Source organism: Hoplias malabaricus, chromosome 3, assembly GCF_029633855.1.
Source record: "Hoplias malabaricus isolate fHopMal1 chromosome 3, fHopMal1.hap1, whole genome shotgun sequence".
Lineage (NCBI taxonomy): Eukaryota > Metazoa > Chordata > Actinopteri > Characiformes > Erythrinidae > Hoplias > Hoplias malabaricus.
The window spans coordinates 33,534,644-33,553,515 of record NC_089802.1 but is presented as its reverse complement, the minus strand read 5'-3'; the positions used below and the strand labels follow the sequence as shown (position 1 = coordinate 33,553,515).

The 18,872-nt window shown below is 38.2% G+C and overlaps 2 protein-coding genes across 10 annotated transcripts in view; both read left to right on the top strand.

Annotated features, from left to right (window-relative positions):
• Nucleotides 1-4,209, top strand: part of myof (myoferlin) — a 39,919-nt gene extending 35,710 nt beyond the window's left edge. The window contains exons 49-55 of the mRNA XM_066663540.1: nucleotides 48-143; nucleotides 247-388; nucleotides 1,072-1,171; nucleotides 1,263-1,456; nucleotides 1,632-1,741; nucleotides 2,020-2,167; nucleotides 2,632-4,209. Of these exons, the coding sequence (XP_066519637.1) occupies nucleotides 48-143; nucleotides 247-388; nucleotides 1,072-1,171; nucleotides 1,263-1,456; nucleotides 1,632-1,741; nucleotides 2,020-2,167; nucleotides 2,632-2,670 (829 nt within the window). The 3' untranslated portion in view covers nucleotides 2,671-4,209. The remainder of the gene's footprint in view (nucleotides 1-47; nucleotides 144-246; nucleotides 389-1,071; nucleotides 1,172-1,262; nucleotides 1,457-1,631; nucleotides 1,742-2,019; nucleotides 2,168-2,631) is intronic.
• Nucleotides 4,210-5,004: 795 nt separating this feature from the next.
• sun1a (Sad1 and UNC84 domain containing 1a) overlaps nucleotides 5,005-18,872 on the top strand; it is a 28,330-nt gene continuing 14,462 nt past the window's right edge. The window contains exons 1-6 of one of the 9 annotated variants that reach the window (XM_066663042.1): nucleotides 6,683-7,051; nucleotides 8,385-8,481; nucleotides 15,851-16,048; nucleotides 17,229-17,431; nucleotides 17,532-17,558; nucleotides 18,510-18,797. In XM_066663042.1, coding sequence (XP_066519139.1) covers nucleotides 8,387-8,481; nucleotides 15,851-16,048; nucleotides 17,229-17,431; nucleotides 17,532-17,558; nucleotides 18,510-18,797 — 811 coding nt within the window. In that variant the 5' untranslated portion in view covers nucleotides 6,683-7,051; nucleotides 8,385-8,386. Of the gene's footprint in view, nucleotides 5,150-6,682; nucleotides 7,052-8,384; nucleotides 8,482-13,113; nucleotides 13,179-15,850; nucleotides 16,049-17,228; nucleotides 17,432-17,531; nucleotides 17,559-18,509; nucleotides 18,798-18,872 lie in introns of those variants that run through there. The other 8 variants (XM_066663044.1, XM_066663047.1, XM_066663050.1 and 5 more) reach the window with 8 other exon arrangements.

Sequence of the window (18,872 nt, the reverse complement as noted above, 5' to 3'; positions counted from 1 at the left end):
TTTATCTGCTGCTCAAAAAGCTAATCCTTCTTCCATTCCTTCACCAGACATGTTCTGCGTGTGATCGTTTGGAACACCACTAACGTCATTCTGGATGAAACCAGCATCACTGGAGAAAATATGAGTGACATCTATGTGAAGGGGTATGTGAGAAGAAAAAAAAACACTACACATGGTGAATGTATAATCTGTAATTAAGAACCAGAGTTTAGGCTTTATTTATTTAACTTTGCTTATTATGCCCAGCTGGATGGCAGGCAAAGAGGAGGACAAGCAGAAGACTGATGTCCACTATAGGTCCCTTGATGGTGACGGAAATTTCAACTGGAGATTTACCTTTGAGTTTGATTACCTCCCTGCAGAGCAGTTGTGCCTGGTTTCTAAAAAGGTGAGGTCAATTGTTAGGAACATTGCATGTAGGAATTGGACTTATATGTAATAATGTTGTTCCTGTTTATTTCTGCTTCTACCATCATTAATGCAGATTACAAATGTGTAAAATATAGAAATTTGAATCAGATCCAACTCAGATAGCAGACAGATTTGGGCCTACTTATGGCATTGACAAGTGTTGTGTGGATGTGGGCCAAATATCATGAGCCAGGTTTGGGCCAAACATTCTATCTGGGAGCCCATTTTAATAGGTTTAATAATGCAGTAAATGCATTAAAAAAATCTTAATTACAATTCAGACTGTTTCTGCATATCGCTATTTAAATAAAGCTAATCAACTTTAGTGCATTCATTTTGCACTGTAGCTAATAGCCACAATGTTAGCATAGTGTAACCAGCATGCTTAAAACATCTCATACTTAGCTGAAACCAAGTTTAAGGCTAGTTTTAAAGAAAAGTCTCGATTTGATTTTTGGCAGCAAAGCAAAGCCTTATGTGTATATATATAATAGCACAACAATTCTCATTGACTAAAACAAAACTAGCATAACAAAGAAATCCTGCAATGCTGGAATAAACTAGCTCATTATTAATTCATGTTTGCCTTTTCTATACTGTATGTGAAGATGAATACTATCTGGTATTAAGAAATGCTGAGAACATGTGCTGTATATACAGGAACATTTCTGGAGCCTGGACAAAACGGAGTTCAGAATTCCACCACAGCTTATCATTCAGATATGGGACAATGATAAGTTCTCATTGGATGATTACCTTGGTAAGATGTCTTATGTAGTTATATGAGTTGTTATATAAGTTATTTTACTTGTCAATGTGGTACATTGAACCGACTTCATATTGTGAAACAGGGACTATTGAACTTGACCTGCATCATCTCCTCTCACCGGCCAAAACTCCTCAGAAATGCGACTTGCACATGTTGGAAACCATAAATAAATCATCACATCAGAAATTTGACCATTCTAAGTCCCTGTTTGCCCAGAAGGCAGTCAGAGGATGGTGGCCGTGCTACATTGAAAAAGAAGGGAAAAAGGAGCTTGGTGTATGTATATTTTAATTAAATGTATAGATTTCAGTTCCCTTTTGTAATTTGTTGCTTAGAGTGACCATGCAATAATTACCACATGTCCTAACTCTATTTATTGTGCCCATACAAGAAGTCTACTATAATAATACGTATGTACAGTCTTATGGACTATGTGCAATGCCATTTTAAGGGGAAAGTGGAGATGACACTGGAGATAGTGAATGAGAAGGAAGCAGACGAGAAACCAGCAGGAAAAGGCAGAGAAGAACCCAACATGAATCCCAAGCTGGATCCTCCAAAGTAATATTGTCATAATAGAACGTATTTTAATAAAATACATCATTATAGTCAGAACGGAAAGTTTGGAAAACACCTGCTGTTCTAAATATGTCAAAAGTTTCATGGTAAATGAACTAATTTAAATAGTCAACACAGCTTAGCATAAAACATATTATAATTATGAATTCTTTATTTTAAATTAACATTTTGAAGATACAAAGTTTGTTCTGAAAGTGTCCGTATGCATTCATGTCCTAATAGAAGATTTTCACAATTATCTCTTTTTTGCATCCTATTAGCCGACCTGAAACTTCATTCTTCTGGTTTACCAATCCATGCAAGACCATGAAGTTCATTGTTTGGCGGAGATTCAAGTGGATTTTCCTGGGCCTGATTCTGTTAATCTTAGTGCTGCTGTTCATTGGAATCCTTCTCTATTCATTACCGGTAATGTTGTTCGCTGAACTGGAAGTTCAGAATTTTCTAAGTCATTGGGTACTGTATTATATTCAAACCAAAGCACCTCATGGACTTAGCTTGTAAATATCAAACAAGGTGGGTCAAACGTCGCAGGACATCCTTTTATTTGAATACCCCAGCAAGTAATGGGTAAGGGGGGCCTGTCTTTTAAGTTATGTCCTGAACATGGCCGCCATCTTGAAAGCTTCAATATTGGATCAAGCGTTTTTCCAATGGGAAGTTGGTCATGTAGCATATCAAAGAAATAAAATAGTGTCCTGCAACTTTTGACTCACCCTGTATATTCAAATAACACATTCACATTTAACAGGCTGAGGATTTTCCACAAGAGGTAATATTAACATTAAATTGACTTTTGCTGCTTTCCATCAGTAACACTTTGTGTATTTTTTGTTTTAAACTGAATATTTGTTTCTGTTTTTCTCTTTCAGAACTACATTTCTATGAAAATCGTGAAGCCCCTTAAATGAGTTGGACAAGTGTTTCTCCTTATGTGGTGAAGGAAGAGCAACATGCCGAAAGAACACAGATTTTATATGTACTAAAGTATTTTAAAATGCCAGAGACAAAATGTAGTTTCTTGATATTTTTACCATTTAATGCAATCAGTTCAGATTGTTAAATCATGTATTATTCTGCTTAGTTTCCCTCTAATCTGTGTTGTCATCTTGCCATTGTTATATGACATTTTTCACATCAATAACCTTTGTATTGCCAAACAAATTTCACATAATGAGCCCCGCTCCAGGTGACTGTCTATGAGGAGTTTGTTGTGTTCTCTCTGTGTGGGTTTCTTCCGGGTGACTGTCTATCAGGAGTTTGTTGTGTTCTCTCTGTGTCTGCGTGGGTTTACTCCGGGTGCTCCGGTTTCCTCCCACAGTCCAAAAACACGTTGGTAGGTTGATTGACAGCTCAAAAATGTCCATAGGTGTGAGTGTGTGAGTGAATGTGTGAGTGCCGTGCCCTTGAAGGACTTGCGCCCCCTCCAGGGTGTGTTCCCGCCTTGCGCCCAGTGATTCCGGGTAGGCTCCGGACCCATCACGACCTGAACTGGATAAGCGGTTACAGGCAATGAATGAATAAATTAATTTTACATAATGGGACATGTATGCAATATACACTGTAGTTGCTAAGTTATATTCCAAATACTGTATTTTAACTGTGTATCTCTTCATGTTTTACCTTGAACGGGGATTAAGCTTAGTCCTGGATTAATGAGGATTCTGAAAGGTGATTCTTAAATGAAAGTGGACTAGGTTTAATCTCTTTTTGGGAAAATCTACCGTAAGTTTAATATATATATATATATATATATATATATATATATATATATATATATATATAATTCCAGTGTATTATGTACATATACATTTGGTAATGTTTTAAATCACTACATACATTAGGCTAAATTAAACACATTAAAGTGTCTACTGTGCTTTACAATTACCCACAAATTCCTTAACACATGAACACTGATTATTAAGAGGTATCAATATCGGACACCAATGTTGCTGCCTTGTATTAGATATTATAACGCATTTCCATTCTAATATTCACATTTCAATAAAATATTAATTTCACTATGTAAATAAATATTCAGGAACAAAAATGAATTTGAACAAATTGGCTCTCTCTGATAAGACAATGGGGACATGGTCAACACTACAGGGATCCATTTTAAACAATAATGGACTAATACTATGCATATTACTCATTTTTATTTTTAAAGTTATGCATGTCACTCAGTACTAGTAGCAGCCGAGAATTCAGTCACAAGAAAGGCACTACATATTTTTAATCAGGGTCATGTTTAATACGGTGCGTTTTAAATCTTATTTTTCCCTAATAAAACAAGTGTTGGGTCTCAGAAATAACACCCCTGTTTGCGGGTGTTGTATTAAAGAGCATACGTTGCATGTGTTTGGTCACATGTCCATACTGTATGTTCTTTACTATAAAGTCCCATCTGGTTAACGATTTAACTCCTGTAAGCTCATTTCTGTCTTTCAATGTTACATTTTGGAAATTAAATCCCCTACTGCCCTAGAGTTACTTTACCCATTTGTCTTATGCAATTAATTGCCATATTACAGCTTGATTGCTCTCTGCTAGTTGACATGACTTTTTCCCTAGGTTTATGACATAAACATTATAAACCTAGCTGGGCCATTCCATCCATTAAAGACGGTCTGTGGGACAGAGCAGTTTGAAACAATTATAAAAACCTGATTTTTTACTGGGGGTGTTTGCATCCAATGTGAACACATACGTACATTTCTGCACATAGTGCTCGTATAATCTCCAGAGAAAATTTATGAAATTTAAAATAAAAGGGATGGAGGTGAGCAGCTGCATATGAGTTTATGCTAAGCAAAAATGTATGTATCAAGCCCACCTGCCATATGCTGCAAAACAGTGGAATGATTTTCTTTGTAATGGCTGAGCTCCTTCCAGTACCTTCGGGGTGATTGCAAACTATAGCTACATCCAACATCAGTAATGAACCTGACTTCACGAATGTTCTCGAGGCTGCCTCACAGACAAGGCTCAAGCTTTCGAAGAAAAGTACAATTTATTAATGCTTTAAATGAATAAACTCACTATTAATGTCGTTTTATATTATATATATATATATATAAATTCGCGTTCAAATCTTCATATCGCCCTCTGCTGCGGGACCCACTGATTACAGGAAAAAAGGGCTGATCTCAAATTGACTGTACGCTCCATACGTACCAGATAGGGAATGAAATGACGGCTTCCTGACCCATACCGTGGTGTAGAAGTCAAATTTTCTATGACGTATATAGTGCACTGGGAAGGGATTAAAGTAGCCGTTTGAGACAAATCAGTCGTTGGTTAACTCCGATCTGGTAACGTTAACTAACCTGCTAATGATCACTTCGCCCAGAGAGTGGCTGCTGTTTCAGTTTGATAAAAAGTAGACAGGTAAGCTGGTTGTTTTGCACTTTATTTTGTAGTAAAATTAAAGTATGAAAGTAGTATAAAGCCGAAATGAAACGTGGTAGCGTTAGTTACTTTTTAGCTTCCATGAATATGAGACAAAGCATATTTATAAGATAGATTTTAAAAATAAACACTAGATGTCCGTTAATGAACAGGTAACGCTAATTGCCGACACTATGTTTCCAGTCACATGCAAACGAGATGTGTATGCATACATTTGTGCATTTGTAAACCGAATATGTTTAAGCTTTGTGCGAAATGAAATGTTTATTTCGTGGAGAAGACAAACACCGCCCCAGAGGTTTTAGAGCTGATATACGTTCACAGGAGTGTTGTTTGATAAACACATCATAATGTAGCTAGTGTTTTTAAATTCAGTGGAAATTAACAGCATATAATCAAGCTATGAGCAATTTATAAAAAAAAAACCTGTTTTGTTTCAGAGTAATAATAAATGCGTTGGAGCGACTTATTATGTTTAAAATGTCATTATTTAACTGTCTCATTATGTATCACTAGCTATTTTCTTAGGTTACCATTTGAGTTCGGTAGAGAAAGCCTGAGATTGAGAATAAGAATGACACTTTTGCATGATTTAAAAAAATGTTCATAAAGTACCAGCTCTGAACGTTATCTGCATGACGTTAACGTTATAAGCTTCAGATTTCCTGTTCCCCGTATTTAAACTAAATCTGGATTTGCACCATATCAATGTTAAATTGTGTACGTGTATGACAAGTATGTATGAGCCAAAATGCTGATCTGATTCTGTTTTAAAAGGCACCGTTTAAGAAGCTGTTCGGATCCATTTTGTATTTGGCGCGTCTCTTTCCGTTTTCAAATCCCTTCAGGATTTTCGTGTGAGGGTGCGTTCAAGAAGAGCCAGATTTCTTGGGCTGAATCCCAAATGGCGCTTTACCTCTAATTTAGTGCACTAGCGCTAGAGGAGTTGGGAAATACTGGCTCTTGGACACAGAAACTGTTTTGAATACGTTATAGAGTTGTGCACACGTTGCTAAATCCCAAAGATATATCTGTACGCCATATTATTATCCTGTTTACCTCCGAGTGCCTGTTCTTATGCCTTAATAGTTCCACCATGTAGGGAATATCTGTAGGGATTAGGGAGCCATTGGAGACTCAGCTTTTAAGATACAGCGAGTCTTTCAAGTGTTTCTCATTTTGCCTAACTTAACCACTCGCCTTGTTTATATTCTTGTCTGCAGGTTTAATGTCCATTTACATTTAATACATTTAACGGTTTTTGCGTTACTTCCAGGTTGAACAGAAACGACTGCTGTGGAGGCTGTATTGTGTTTCAAGTCAAGGCAGATTTATGCGGGCTGTAAATTTAAGTGTCAAGCAGGGTTTTGTAGCAGTTAGAGGGGGGAAAGCCAGCAGAACACGTACTTAAGGGGTAGTGTTAAGTCTCTGGTGGGTTTTTTTTTTTTTTTTTGGTGTATGTGGAACTTGGACTTGGTGTTGACTGGGGAATTGTGTTACTGTCTATTTAAGACAGGGGAGGCTCAGTGGCTGAAGTGTCTGCTCCTTTCTCTGCGCTGCTGAGAGGCCATTTTGCTGCGTGTGGTCTCAGTTCGGCGCGGATACTTTTGTGTCCTATTTTTTTTAAAATACGGACTTGGGGTTTTTTGTGTCGTTTCACTCACGCCCACTTCTCCGCACCTTAAACGTCATGAGATTTGTCAGATTGCGGCGCGAAGCCGATCTAGCTGCATAGTCCTTGTTATTCTTTCAGTTAATACAGGCTTGTTTTTGTCTTTTTCGCGATAGCTGGTTGTAAATTCACCCTAAAATTGAGGCTGCGACACTCTCGTGCCGTGATGACCCTGGCTACTCGCTTTTAAATAATAATAACAATAAAAGGTACGTTCCTTTTTATTTCTTCTCTCCTCTATGTGCGATATTTCTTGGATTGGGATTAACGTTGGAGGCAAGCATTTGTTATTGGTTATAGTCTCAGTGCTATTGAATGGTCTCAGACAAAGCTCCGCTGCGCACTGTTGTCATGTCTAAAATGTTGTAAACCATATCCAATTATATCTAATGGCCCAACGTCAAGACACTAGAACCAGTTATATTCAGCATAATTTACGTTTCATAATGACCTTGTAATACATTTGTTCACTCTTTGTTCATTTCGAGTTTTCATGTTTGAATTTAATGGCTCTGCTTATTTGTATCTAAGCATTTAAAGAGTAACATCAACGGTTTTCTCCAATTTTCTCTTTAAGTACTTGTTTACAATGTCAGCAAAGTAACTGGGATTAGTTTGGTGTGATGCTGCTTTCTTAAGAAATGAGGTGCATATGTATTGCATAATAATGGTGGTGGAAGGAACCAGACGTCTGAAGAGTTTTATCTTGGGAAAGATTAACACATTTAATTTGATTTTATCACTCAATCTTTTTTAAGCAGGCTGCTTGAGACACAGTTTTACAATAGTTTCAAGATGGTCTGTTGTTTAGGCCAAAGCCTGAAGTACATCAAGGGTATTCTAAGGCAAAGTAGTGCCCCAAAGATTTCAATTGCCAATATTTATGTTGCAGATATTGCGCCACCTGGGGGCTGTCTCACAAAATATTATTAATGAGTTAGCCAGATAGCTTAAGCCCAAAGTTGAGGATCGTCCGCTTGGAAAGTGTCTCAGCTCTTTTCCTATTAGACAGAATTGACTTTGAGTTTAAGTTATCTAGCTAAACAGTAATTCTGCTTTGCAAAATTCCACCCCCTACCCCCAGTTCCTATCTGACTCTGCAGTGCACCATTTCGCATCAAGCCATTCTTAATTACTTTGCATACTTTTCAGACATCAATGTGCATCTATTTAAAAATAAATAAACTCAAGGGAATTCTTTTTTAGGATGTAGTTTAGCTAGCAGGGAGTGTCTTGGCCTCAGGCCATGAGCAAATGAACAGCCGGTTTTTCAGCAAGGTTTTAAAACCAGCAATTTTCCCAGTGTCTATTACAATAACCCATTATTCATTGTAGTAGTAGAGTTTATATTCTTATGCAAATGGGCCATTTCAATGCACTGCATAGTAGGCCTATGTAGAAAATATCCAATGCAGGTTAAAGTGTAGATATTGCTGCGTCAGTAGCTCAACGTTTGAGTTGCCTCACTGGGTTACTGTTTTTCTGCGAAAAGACATTGCATTCTGTGTCAAGGGTAAACTCCCCCTGCCTTAATTCTTGCAGTAATGAGCCGAAGGGACACGATGGCCAATTCTAAAGTGTGCACACGTACCACTCAACAGCATGCTGCAGAAAATACGGGCTACACCTACTCTCTCAGGTGAGCGCACGATAGGTTCCTGTTTAGGATGCTTATTCATGTCTGGACTTCATCACAACACAAACCTGCATGTGTTCAGCCAGTCTGGCCCGGTTTAATTATTTAGGTGGAGGTGTCTGATATCGTAGTGGAGTGAACGTCTCTTTACAAATCCAAGGCATGGGTGTTGCTTAACTGTCGTCGTACCGTAGATAATTGCTGGGTGTGCTATTACCCCCTCAGGCACTTGCCTTCAGTTTTCTTAGCTTTGACTTAGTACATGAGTGGACATGGAGGAGTAAATGGTGTTAATGGTGGCTCAGGGAAGTGTGTTCAGAACTGGTCTGTAATTGTAGCCACTTTTCTGTATTCAGGACAACCCTCCGAAGCTGCCAAAATTGGTCGAGTGGACATGGAGGGCTTACTGTTTGGTGTTTATAGTAGTCACTTAAAATCCTGTTTTTGGGTGTGGCTCAGGGAAGAGTGTTCCAAACTAGCCTGCTAACTGTCCAAACTAACTGTAGCCATTTTTCCATATTGAGGAAAACTGCTTAAGAGCAGTGAAATGTGGTTTAGTTTTTGCATGGAGAGTCGAACCACTGGAGTGAGTAATCAAACCAGCATGTTACAAAACCTTTTTAGTTTAGAGGCGTGTTCCCCTTTCAGAAATGAAAACAGAAGTTACACATGAAAATCTATCTGTGCCTGAGTAAGTGTTTAAGGGTGTGTCTGGTGTGTGTTTGTATGTGTGTGTGTGTGCGTGCCACTGCCTGGTGAGTCACTGAGGCATGTCCTAGTGGCCACTTTTCTACTACAGACACTGTCAGTGTGATGTCCATTCAGACAGCACTTTGCAAAAGAGGCTGACTGAAAAATGTACTCCATGGCCATGTTTAAAAGGTCAAAGCAGAAAGAGGGGGGGGGGGGGGTGGACTTACTGTCTGTTTCAGACATTTCCCATACCTTAAATGTTCAGTCATAAGTTGGTTGCGCACTCTGTGAATTCCAAACACTCACTGACATTAATGCTGCATTCCATTTACCTCTTAATTCCGAGGTTGAATCAATGTCTTAGTTTCAATTTCTTCTTTTTATGTCTATTTCCTTGTCTCAGAAATTAATTCTTGAGCTCCACATCCTTTCAGATCCCTAGTGTTGTCTCATTGTGGAAGCACGCATATAAACATTTCCTTCCACATCCCCATTCACAGTATGGGATAAGGAGTCTTATCTACTCAGAAATGTTTCCTGAAAAATTATTACATTTTATTAAATTATTATTAAATTTCAATTTCAGTGGTTTTCTGATGGTTGTGGTTGTTATCTATTGACTACAAATGGAAATGTCAAAGCTAGCTAATATGGAGAGGCTAGTGCAATGTGTGTGTGGGAACAGAGTAAAGTGTTTGAGTGACACAGGCTCTGTTTGTGGTGTTGGTTTTTTTTTTTTTGGTTTTTTTTTGAGGCCAAAGGAATGACACTGTTCCTGTCACACATTTGACATTACACATTCCCTCTTTGCAGTGAATCAAAAATAGCCTAGGGGCTTCTTGTCTGCTTAGATTACAAAAGACAAGTTTTCTCACTTTTCTAGGTTGTTTAAGGGCTGTTTTTGCTGCAGGTGAACTTGTATACATAACCTGAAGCCTTATGTCAACCATGATATACTTCCAGTTCTAAAACCCAAGCTTGAAACAGATGTTAATGACTCCATATACATGCACATGATCACACAGTACACTGTTAGCAAATTTATGATTAACTCTATTCTGACTGTTAATTTAACATCGTATTGTTACTGCTTTTGAGTGAAAGGAACTTATGACAGTGTTTCTCAAAACATACCTGCTGTGACGATTGTGGTGGCAGAAAAATTGCAAGAATTATTTGATTAGGGAGTGCTTCAAATTCAGTGGATGTTTTTTGTGTTTTGTTGGGGAAGCTTTTATCACTAATAGCTTCTAATTATTGAACATAGAATATCTATCACTTTTGGGTTGAGAAACTAATGATTTCTAGGGTTTGGTTTCTTAAATGGCTTCCTTTTTTTAAATGCATGTTTCATCCTTTCTTAAACATGCATCCCTGCTATTCGTTTGACTTGTACTATTAAACTATTTAGTCAGTTAGTGGAAGCACTTCAGGTGTGCGGCTAGTGTGAGCTAATGGAATGACTGATGTTGAAACGGTACTAAAGGGGATTGGAATGGGTCAGGTGTTTTTGGACAGTCAATTGCGTTTGTCCAAAACACACTTTATTAAACCATTGTGATGTTCAATTATGCCGCACTCAGAATATTGGTGACACATTATACACACATTATCAAAAGTTAACACAGTAACTGGAATCATTGGAAAAATTATACGCTTGCAAAGAGGGGGAAATCACAGTCAAATACGGCTAAACAAAACAGGATTTTTTTTTTTTTCTCCCCCTGAACTGAATTTATTCAAAAAGTGCAATTGCACATAAAGACCCTGTTTATGGTGATGTAATCAGTTACTGCTTCTGTGATTTCTTTTGCCTTTTTTGTGTCGTATGGGATTGAGTAAACTTTTTAAATAAAAAAAGATAGTGGGTGGCATTTAAAATTTGAAACTAATTTGTGGTACTTGCGGTTCTGCTGTCTTTTGTGACAGCGGTTTTTATTCCGTGTTTTACACATTTGTTCAACATCTTCCTTTCAGTAACTCGGCCCATTGCCAGCTGATGGATCCAGTGCTGCTGCATTTCAAAACACTTTTGTAGGCCTTAATCTTTTATTAACACTTTCAAACTCAGCATGTATAAACTTGCTTTGGAGTGTCACGTCATTCACTATTTCCTCGTAGTTTCCCTACTCGAAAAACACACATCTCAGTTATGTATGTCACACTAGCAAGGAGAGTCCTCTGGATGGGTAAGCGAGTGTCTGTGTTTGTAAGAGGTTGAGAGCAATAGAATAAGGTGAAAGAAGCAATCACTTGCTGGCTGCTTTAAAAAACAAAAAACAGTTGAGTTAATTGAGAATTTTATTTTATACCTTGTAATATAAAGTTTCAGTAACCAAGAGGTTACTTATTTGTTCTTGGCAGTTTTTGTGGATTATTGTATTGTTCATATAGGTATTTGACTTAGATTGTATTGACCATAATTAAGCAGTTTATTGTGATATTAATTTTGGCTGTATCGTTCAGCCCTAACCTTAGTCTTTCTACATCCCACAGAGAACAAGCTGCAATTCAATACAATATATTCAGTATATCACCCACAGTGCCGTGCTATTTTGCTTCGTCATTTAAGGATCTGGCTGACTTCCTTCAGTGCAGCTCCTCAGTGCCGACCTGCTTTTATTGTTACTGATTCAGCTTTGACTCTGAATGGCTGTTAAAATCTTAAATGTGTTTCAATGTCTAATGCTCAGCTGTTGGGCAAAGTTAATGAAGCCACAGGAGGAAACTAGTCATGTTGCAGGTAGTGTTGAGGTTGTGGATTAAATCTCTGCCTTAGGTCAGGGTCTGTGAAGAGCTTGGTGTGTTCTCACTGCTTTCGCGTGGGTTACCTCTAGGTCCTCTGGTTCCACCCACAGTCCAAAAACAAATGTAGGTAGGTGGCTTGGCTATGCAAATGTGACTGCGTGAGTGTGATGCCTTGCTGCTCTCACTGTTCCCATAGCTGTTGTCTGTTTAACCAGTTCATGCTAAAGTTGGAGCATTTTGTACTATGGTTCCAGAGCCACCCTGCAGAGCTTGAGTAAAGATCTAAAGTAGCCTAAATGTGAACGTGCCTCAGGTTGCGCTGCTCACAACCTCAGAAAACAAACAGATGCCCTGTTTTATTTCCTTGCATTTTTTTAAAATATAAAAATCATATAATGGGACATTACACTTTTTCCCATTTCAAAACAAAAACGTACACAGAACCTCATGGTTTGCTGATCTTCGACCCCACATATTAATCAAAGACAATATTATTGAGTTTCTTTAGCTTGATGCACCCACGGACATGGAAATTTTTTTATTTTTTCAGGAGAGAACAAGCTTTTTCCGTCCCAGAGCCTATTGATTTTAGAATGCTACAGAAATTGACTTAAGACTCAAGGCAAGACTCCAAACTCTTAACTTTATAAAGCAGTGTCTTTTCTTGAAATCTGCAAGCGTGAAAAACAATATCACTGTGTATTTGTTGTCTGTAAGTTTGTACTTAAATATGCAATAGGTGTGTAATTGGTAGACATATATTTAAACTTAAATAGGTTTCTACATAATTTAGCAACACAGGCTGCTGTTAACTGACCAAAAAAACTTTTGCACAGCCCTAAATTTTGTCCCATTTTCAACACAGGGTTTTTGAATTCTAGTCAAAGCCAGTATATATATCTTGATAATGCCCAAAGGTCAGTGTGTTGTTTTTATGTTTATGGAAGGAGGGTAATAATGACACGGAGCAACTGAGGAATAGATAGAAAGAAATGGTCAGAGGTATAGTAAGTCCCTAGAGAGGGCGGTAAGGAGGGAGGGAGCAGGTTGAGTCATTAGATAGCGACTGTGTCTCCTACAGGAAGTGAACAGTGTAAAGCCCTGATTTCAAGTCGGCTGATGAGCTCTGTCGCTAGTGTGTGAGCAAGACCTTTGTGTGTTTGTGTACAGAGTACACAGTGATGTGTGTTTGCGGGTGCTTTCCGTGGCATGAGCCTTGACGACAGGTGGGATCTGGAGAGCTGGGGTTGGACTGTGCTGTGTGTAATGCTTTGCTTTCATTTCTTATAGAAATACTTGGTGGAATAGTGTGTTAGTCTAAAATTTGAGTTTTTTTTGTAAACAGAAAGACCTCACAGGCTTGAAAAGTAACTGTTTATCCTGCAACAGAACTAGAAGCTACCGTTTATGCTGTGCTTGCCAGTGGACTGTATTCAGCTGTCTCAAATGGCCTCTACAAACGTAGCAGCAGCCCTTTTGCAATGAGATCAGCTCCAAAGTTCAGGCACATGAATGCTGGGATTGTTTCCAGAGAGATGGCAGTTGGTGTGTTGTGTTTTTTTTTTTTTTTTTTTTTATTTCTCCCCGCCTCCCTCCTTCCTCTCTCTCTCGCTGAACATTCAGTCCTCTAGAATTATAGCCAGGCACAGTATGTGGAAAAGATCCCCACCCCATTTTGTAATTCTGTGTTATAACTCTGGCTGTTGGGGTGGGGGTGGTGCTCAGCGTATTCCCAGTTTGGTTTTCCTGTCGTTTTCATTGTTGTTCTTCTGCTGGGCCCATCCTGTACTGGAATACAGCTGCCATCTCTCTACTTAGCCTTTATTTAGAGAGATTAAGCTATTTCAAGCTACCTACTCTTTTATCCCCACATGCATATGGCATGTCTCAAACTAAGCTGATGCTAGAAATTTCTGATTTCAAGTTAGATTTGCTTTCATATTTATTGTTGACATATATTAGATCACATCACATTAAGCTTTTCTGATTTATATTGGGAATGTCATTAAAATTACAAGAATGTTCAGCTTCCTATTTCATGAAGTGGACATCATTAAACATAATTTAGAGCTGTGATGTTTTCTGTATACTGAAATGGAATTGTTGTATTCTTAGACTTCATACAATTTTATAGCTTGGCATTGTTTACATTTTCATTTGTTCTGACATAATATTCCAGATAAGCTTTGTTATGCATCTTGAGTTTTTATGTTTTGAGAAAATGTCTTAAAAGCCTTGGAATGCAATATCCCTACCACATCACCGCCTTAGATTTAAAGAAAGTTCTTTTGGAACCTACAAGTCTTTTTAAAAAAGTTGGAGCATAGACTCCATAGTGAGATATGCCATAAAGTTAATTAGTTTATTTTACATGGCTCCAGCGTTGGTGATACTTGTTTATTTTATATATTTTATTTTATTTTTATGCTTGTTAATTTTGTGAGTTCCATGCAATAACACTTTTGTGGGATCAATATTTACATAATTGAAAATCTTAGTAAGTCTTAAAGATGCACTGCAGTACTGTATTTTTAACCTATAATCTATGGCTTTGTTCAAATATATTCAACTGCTTATGCAGCCTATGTACATTGCAGTGTGACAAGAAATAGTCATGACTTATTTTACACCATAAATCAACTCAAATAACCCACCGCCCCTCAAATTCTTCTCCTTTGGAACTGCAACAGGGAGCTCATTTTCAACATGCTCAAGCATATATTGTACATATTTTTTGTCTGACATATGGCAAGAGTGTAGAGTTCAGGCAAAAGGTTTCAGCTGCTTTTCCAGCTGATGGATTTAACAGAATGTAATATTGTCAGTGTTTATTTCTTTAGCCTTTTAATATTGTTTACTCTGATGGAAGATACAGTGGTAACATTATGAAGATTTGCCATCTGTGTTGCAATACCAGCATTTTACAAGTGACCATTGTTTATCTGGGTAGCCTCTAGCATCGTGTTAGTTTTGTAGCACCCCTTTGTGAAATTGCAATGTTGTTGGCGCCAAGCTAGAAGTGTTGTATAATCATGCTTGATGCCAATTCTAGATTAAACACAGACATGTGAAGCACTTAACTGAGAGATGTTGTGTTTTTTATGTATTTATTTATTTAATATATATAATTTTTTTTTTTTTGCTGTATCACCCACCCATACATTGCTGTTAGCTTTTATATTTTCTGACACACATACAAGGTGAGCCCTTCAGACAGCAATGTATACATGCTAATGAATAGATACTTATACCAACACATGATGTACTTGTGGATGTAGACGATAAATTAGATGCTGTGTGCTATATACTCTGTCCAAGCACTTCATGTGTTTGCCTGAAATGTTTCTGAGGCACTACCTGTAATTGTGAATTTCCCTCAGCAACCACTACATAAACTTGAGAGTGAAGTTGCATAATAACAAAGCTAGAGCACAGAGAAGAGGCATTTGGCATTAAGCCTGTATTTCCTTGGATTTGTTCTGCTGGGCAATATTTAAAAGTCATATGGAACCACCGACTTGAGCATTACGTTTTAATACCTGCTCATTATATAGCCAAAGAGGAACTGCCATTCTTCACATGGACATACCATGTCTCAGTATTCTCTCTGCATGAGATTTTTTTTTTTTTGTTTTTGTTTTTTTTTGTTTTTTTTTTAAAAGAAGGAGGGGGTAATTTTATATATTAAAAAAAAGTGTGTAGTGTGATTATAGTTAATTCTTAGAACCTCTGGCCAACTGCATGCTTTGTAAAGTTATAACATAAAAAAAAGCCTTGTGCCCATTTTTGCTGTCGATTTTTAAATGTAGGATTAGTAGTGCATTGTCTGTGTGTCAGAATATTGTGGTACATATTATATACCAAGACTAAACTTTATCTACCTCTGTGACACAATAATTTGGTCTGTAAATAAATTTCTTCTGTCTCTCAGCTCCAGCTATTCTTCATCTGCTCTGGAATACGAGAAGGAGCACAAACTAGCTCCTGTTTACGAATCACCCAGGATGTCTCGTCGTAGTCTCCGGCTTAATGCCGGCACCGCTCTCTATCGGGATGAAAGCATATTGGACTCATCACACAACCGCAGCATCACCTACAACTCCGTAGGATCAGTTCACAAAGAGAAAAAGTGAGCAGCAGCTCTCTTACATTTTATTAAACAAAATGTAATTTTAGTCTTAATTTTTCTGCAGTAGTCACAGGGATCTTTTAGCATTTTATTTATGTGCAAAATGCCTAGGTAAATCATTCAAAATTTAACTGCAAAATGTATTGAAAATAAATCACAACAAAATAGACTTATGTGACTTCAAACACCAGGGTTTCCCACAGAACATCAATTAGTTAAGGTGGTGCCTTTCTTGACGGGGATGGGTGCATGGTGGTTGTGAATCACTTGTTTGTGACCGGGAAGGGCGGTTTGGGTGGACAATAGGGCAACAACCTTGTAACCTCCCCAATGCGCGCTTCAATCAATCAAAGCAATCAAGAAATCGAAGCTCAAGAAAAAAATTAAGTCATCGTTATGGGTGTCATACCAATCCACTGATATTTTGTGAATTATGTGCTCTGTGTGGTGTTTGAATGCTTTGAGGAACTTAAACGATGGGTTGAGTGTAGAGTCGACTCATTGAGTGAATCAGTTCACAAATCAGGTGCAAATCTAAATCAGTGATTCAAAACATTGTTTACAAGCATTGTTTTAGCACATGCTCTGACTTAGTCTGCACACAGCCACGGGGAAACTCAGAGACGACACACAGTTCACCTTAAATGCTGGATTATACTTAGGAATGCGTGTAAGTGACTGAAAACTGAGGAATAACGCATTAAAAGAGTCAGAGAATGTGCTTTGGAACTTTGAAGAATCTTATTATTGATTGTTTTCTACAATGGCTAGATTAACCATGGATCACTGGACATAGCAGAAAACCACATGCAAACTCATTGGAAGACTTCATAAGAAAGTGAACAAATTGCACAAAACGAATTGTAAGGGCGAGAGGAGGGGGTTTGACGATGTTGTCAAGGCGGCCACCCTAATTGTAAAGCACTGCGGGAAACCCTGAACACTGTATGACAAAATGGACAAAGGCATCGTATGACATGTTGTCATACCAGAATAAGCCTGGCTAGTATCTAAACATAACAATATGTTCTTGGGATCTAAATTTTGATTAGCACAGGTTTTTGGTTACCTGTCTCCTAAGCCTTTTAAATGTCTGTCTATAGCTCCAAATCCATGTGCCTATGCTTTAGATAATAAAAATGGGTTCATTTTCATCTCTCTCCATCTGTCTCTCTCTCAGAATATCAAAGAGCAGGAAATCCTTTCACTCCACAACTGGTTCAGGTTCATTGCTTCAGACACCAGTCAAGAACCAGTCGTCCTCTGTGCTATATGCTCACAACAGCAGCCTGCACAGCTGTGCACCCAGTGATGCCTCACTCCTGTCATCCCTGCTGGATGAGTCGTGCATACAGGAGCGTACTGTTGTCGACAGCTTCTGGGGTCAGTGCCTCAAACCGTACTCCCTCTGATGATATTGACCACTCTTCTGTTCCACACAGTTCTCAGTGATTGCATATTTCTTATGTTTCTTTAAATACAGGATTGGATGGGGATGGAGATCCCAAAGGTATGTTATATTTTATAAGATCCCATGAATGTTGTAAATAGAATTAAATGTTCATATGAACTTTAGATTTATTAGTATATTGCATATTAAGTTTTGAGTATTTATTAGTATATTGCATATTAAGTTTTGAGTATTCATATGTGGTTTTGATTGTTTTAATCCATGTACAAGCAGTTTACAGGGTCCACTCTATGTATTGAAATGCAAAAGTAAGCACCCAAAATATTAAATGGAGTGTACAATTTTTAGCTTTTAAAGCTAATTTAAGGTACAAATATGAGCACTTCCCATATGCCAAAGCCATGACGATGATTGTCATCAAAAAAAAGCAAGTTTGAGCCCTGGTGATGCCAGGGACATCTGTTGCTGTGGGCCTCAAGAGAGCATAATAGGCCTAATTATGGCACAAATCAAATCATGTAATCACCCCACGGTAGCTTTTGAAGTGTGGCAGAATGTGTTTTTACCTCTTTTAATGCAGGGTCAGTGCTTTTGTGATACCCGATGTGAAACAACAAGTCGGAAAATCAAGGTTTTGCTCATTATTATTAAGGTTTTGCCAAAGCTACAAAATATTCATGATATTTTCAGTGATTTTAAAATCAAGCTTAAGTTTCCAGTTCTTTCTCCAGTTATAAAGATGGGAGCCTGATCTTATATGACTGGAAATAACTGTCCAGGGCTATTGCAAATATGGCGACAAAGTGAACAGACTTTCCTATGTACTTTGATGTAATCACACTAGTCTAGATGGTCTGAGCAGCCAGAATAAATTTTGGTTGTACACAGTATGCCAGGTTAGGCATACTGAGGTCTAATAGTGTGGAGTTCAGGAAACAGAAAAGTCAGGAGCAGTTTAGACCTGGGGCGGAAAACCCTAGATGTAGATGCTACTGACCTTAAAATAAACGGATCTGTTTGACATTGAGCCTACGTTGTCACCTCCCTCAGACCAGACTCTTCAAATAGAACACAGCTTCTCTTCAGTGAACAATGGTGACATGGCCTCAGCTCAAACGCAGACATCCACCATGACCAGCAGCTACATCTGTAAAGACTGCACCTCCAGCCACTCTGCGACCAGAGATGTTCTTCCCGCCTACTCTTCCTCCAAACCCTGCTCCTCTTCCTCCTGCTCCTACTCCGCCTCCTCAGCCCTGCATCTTGATGCCAGAGACGGAGCCTCGTCTCCCTACACTACAGTCTACAGCAGAGAGAAGAGCCGCCGACACAAATCCGGTGAGAGAACTCATTCTTTGTGACTTGCAGCTCTCATCAGGATGTAGGTGTTTGTTTCATAGTTTGAGAATTTTT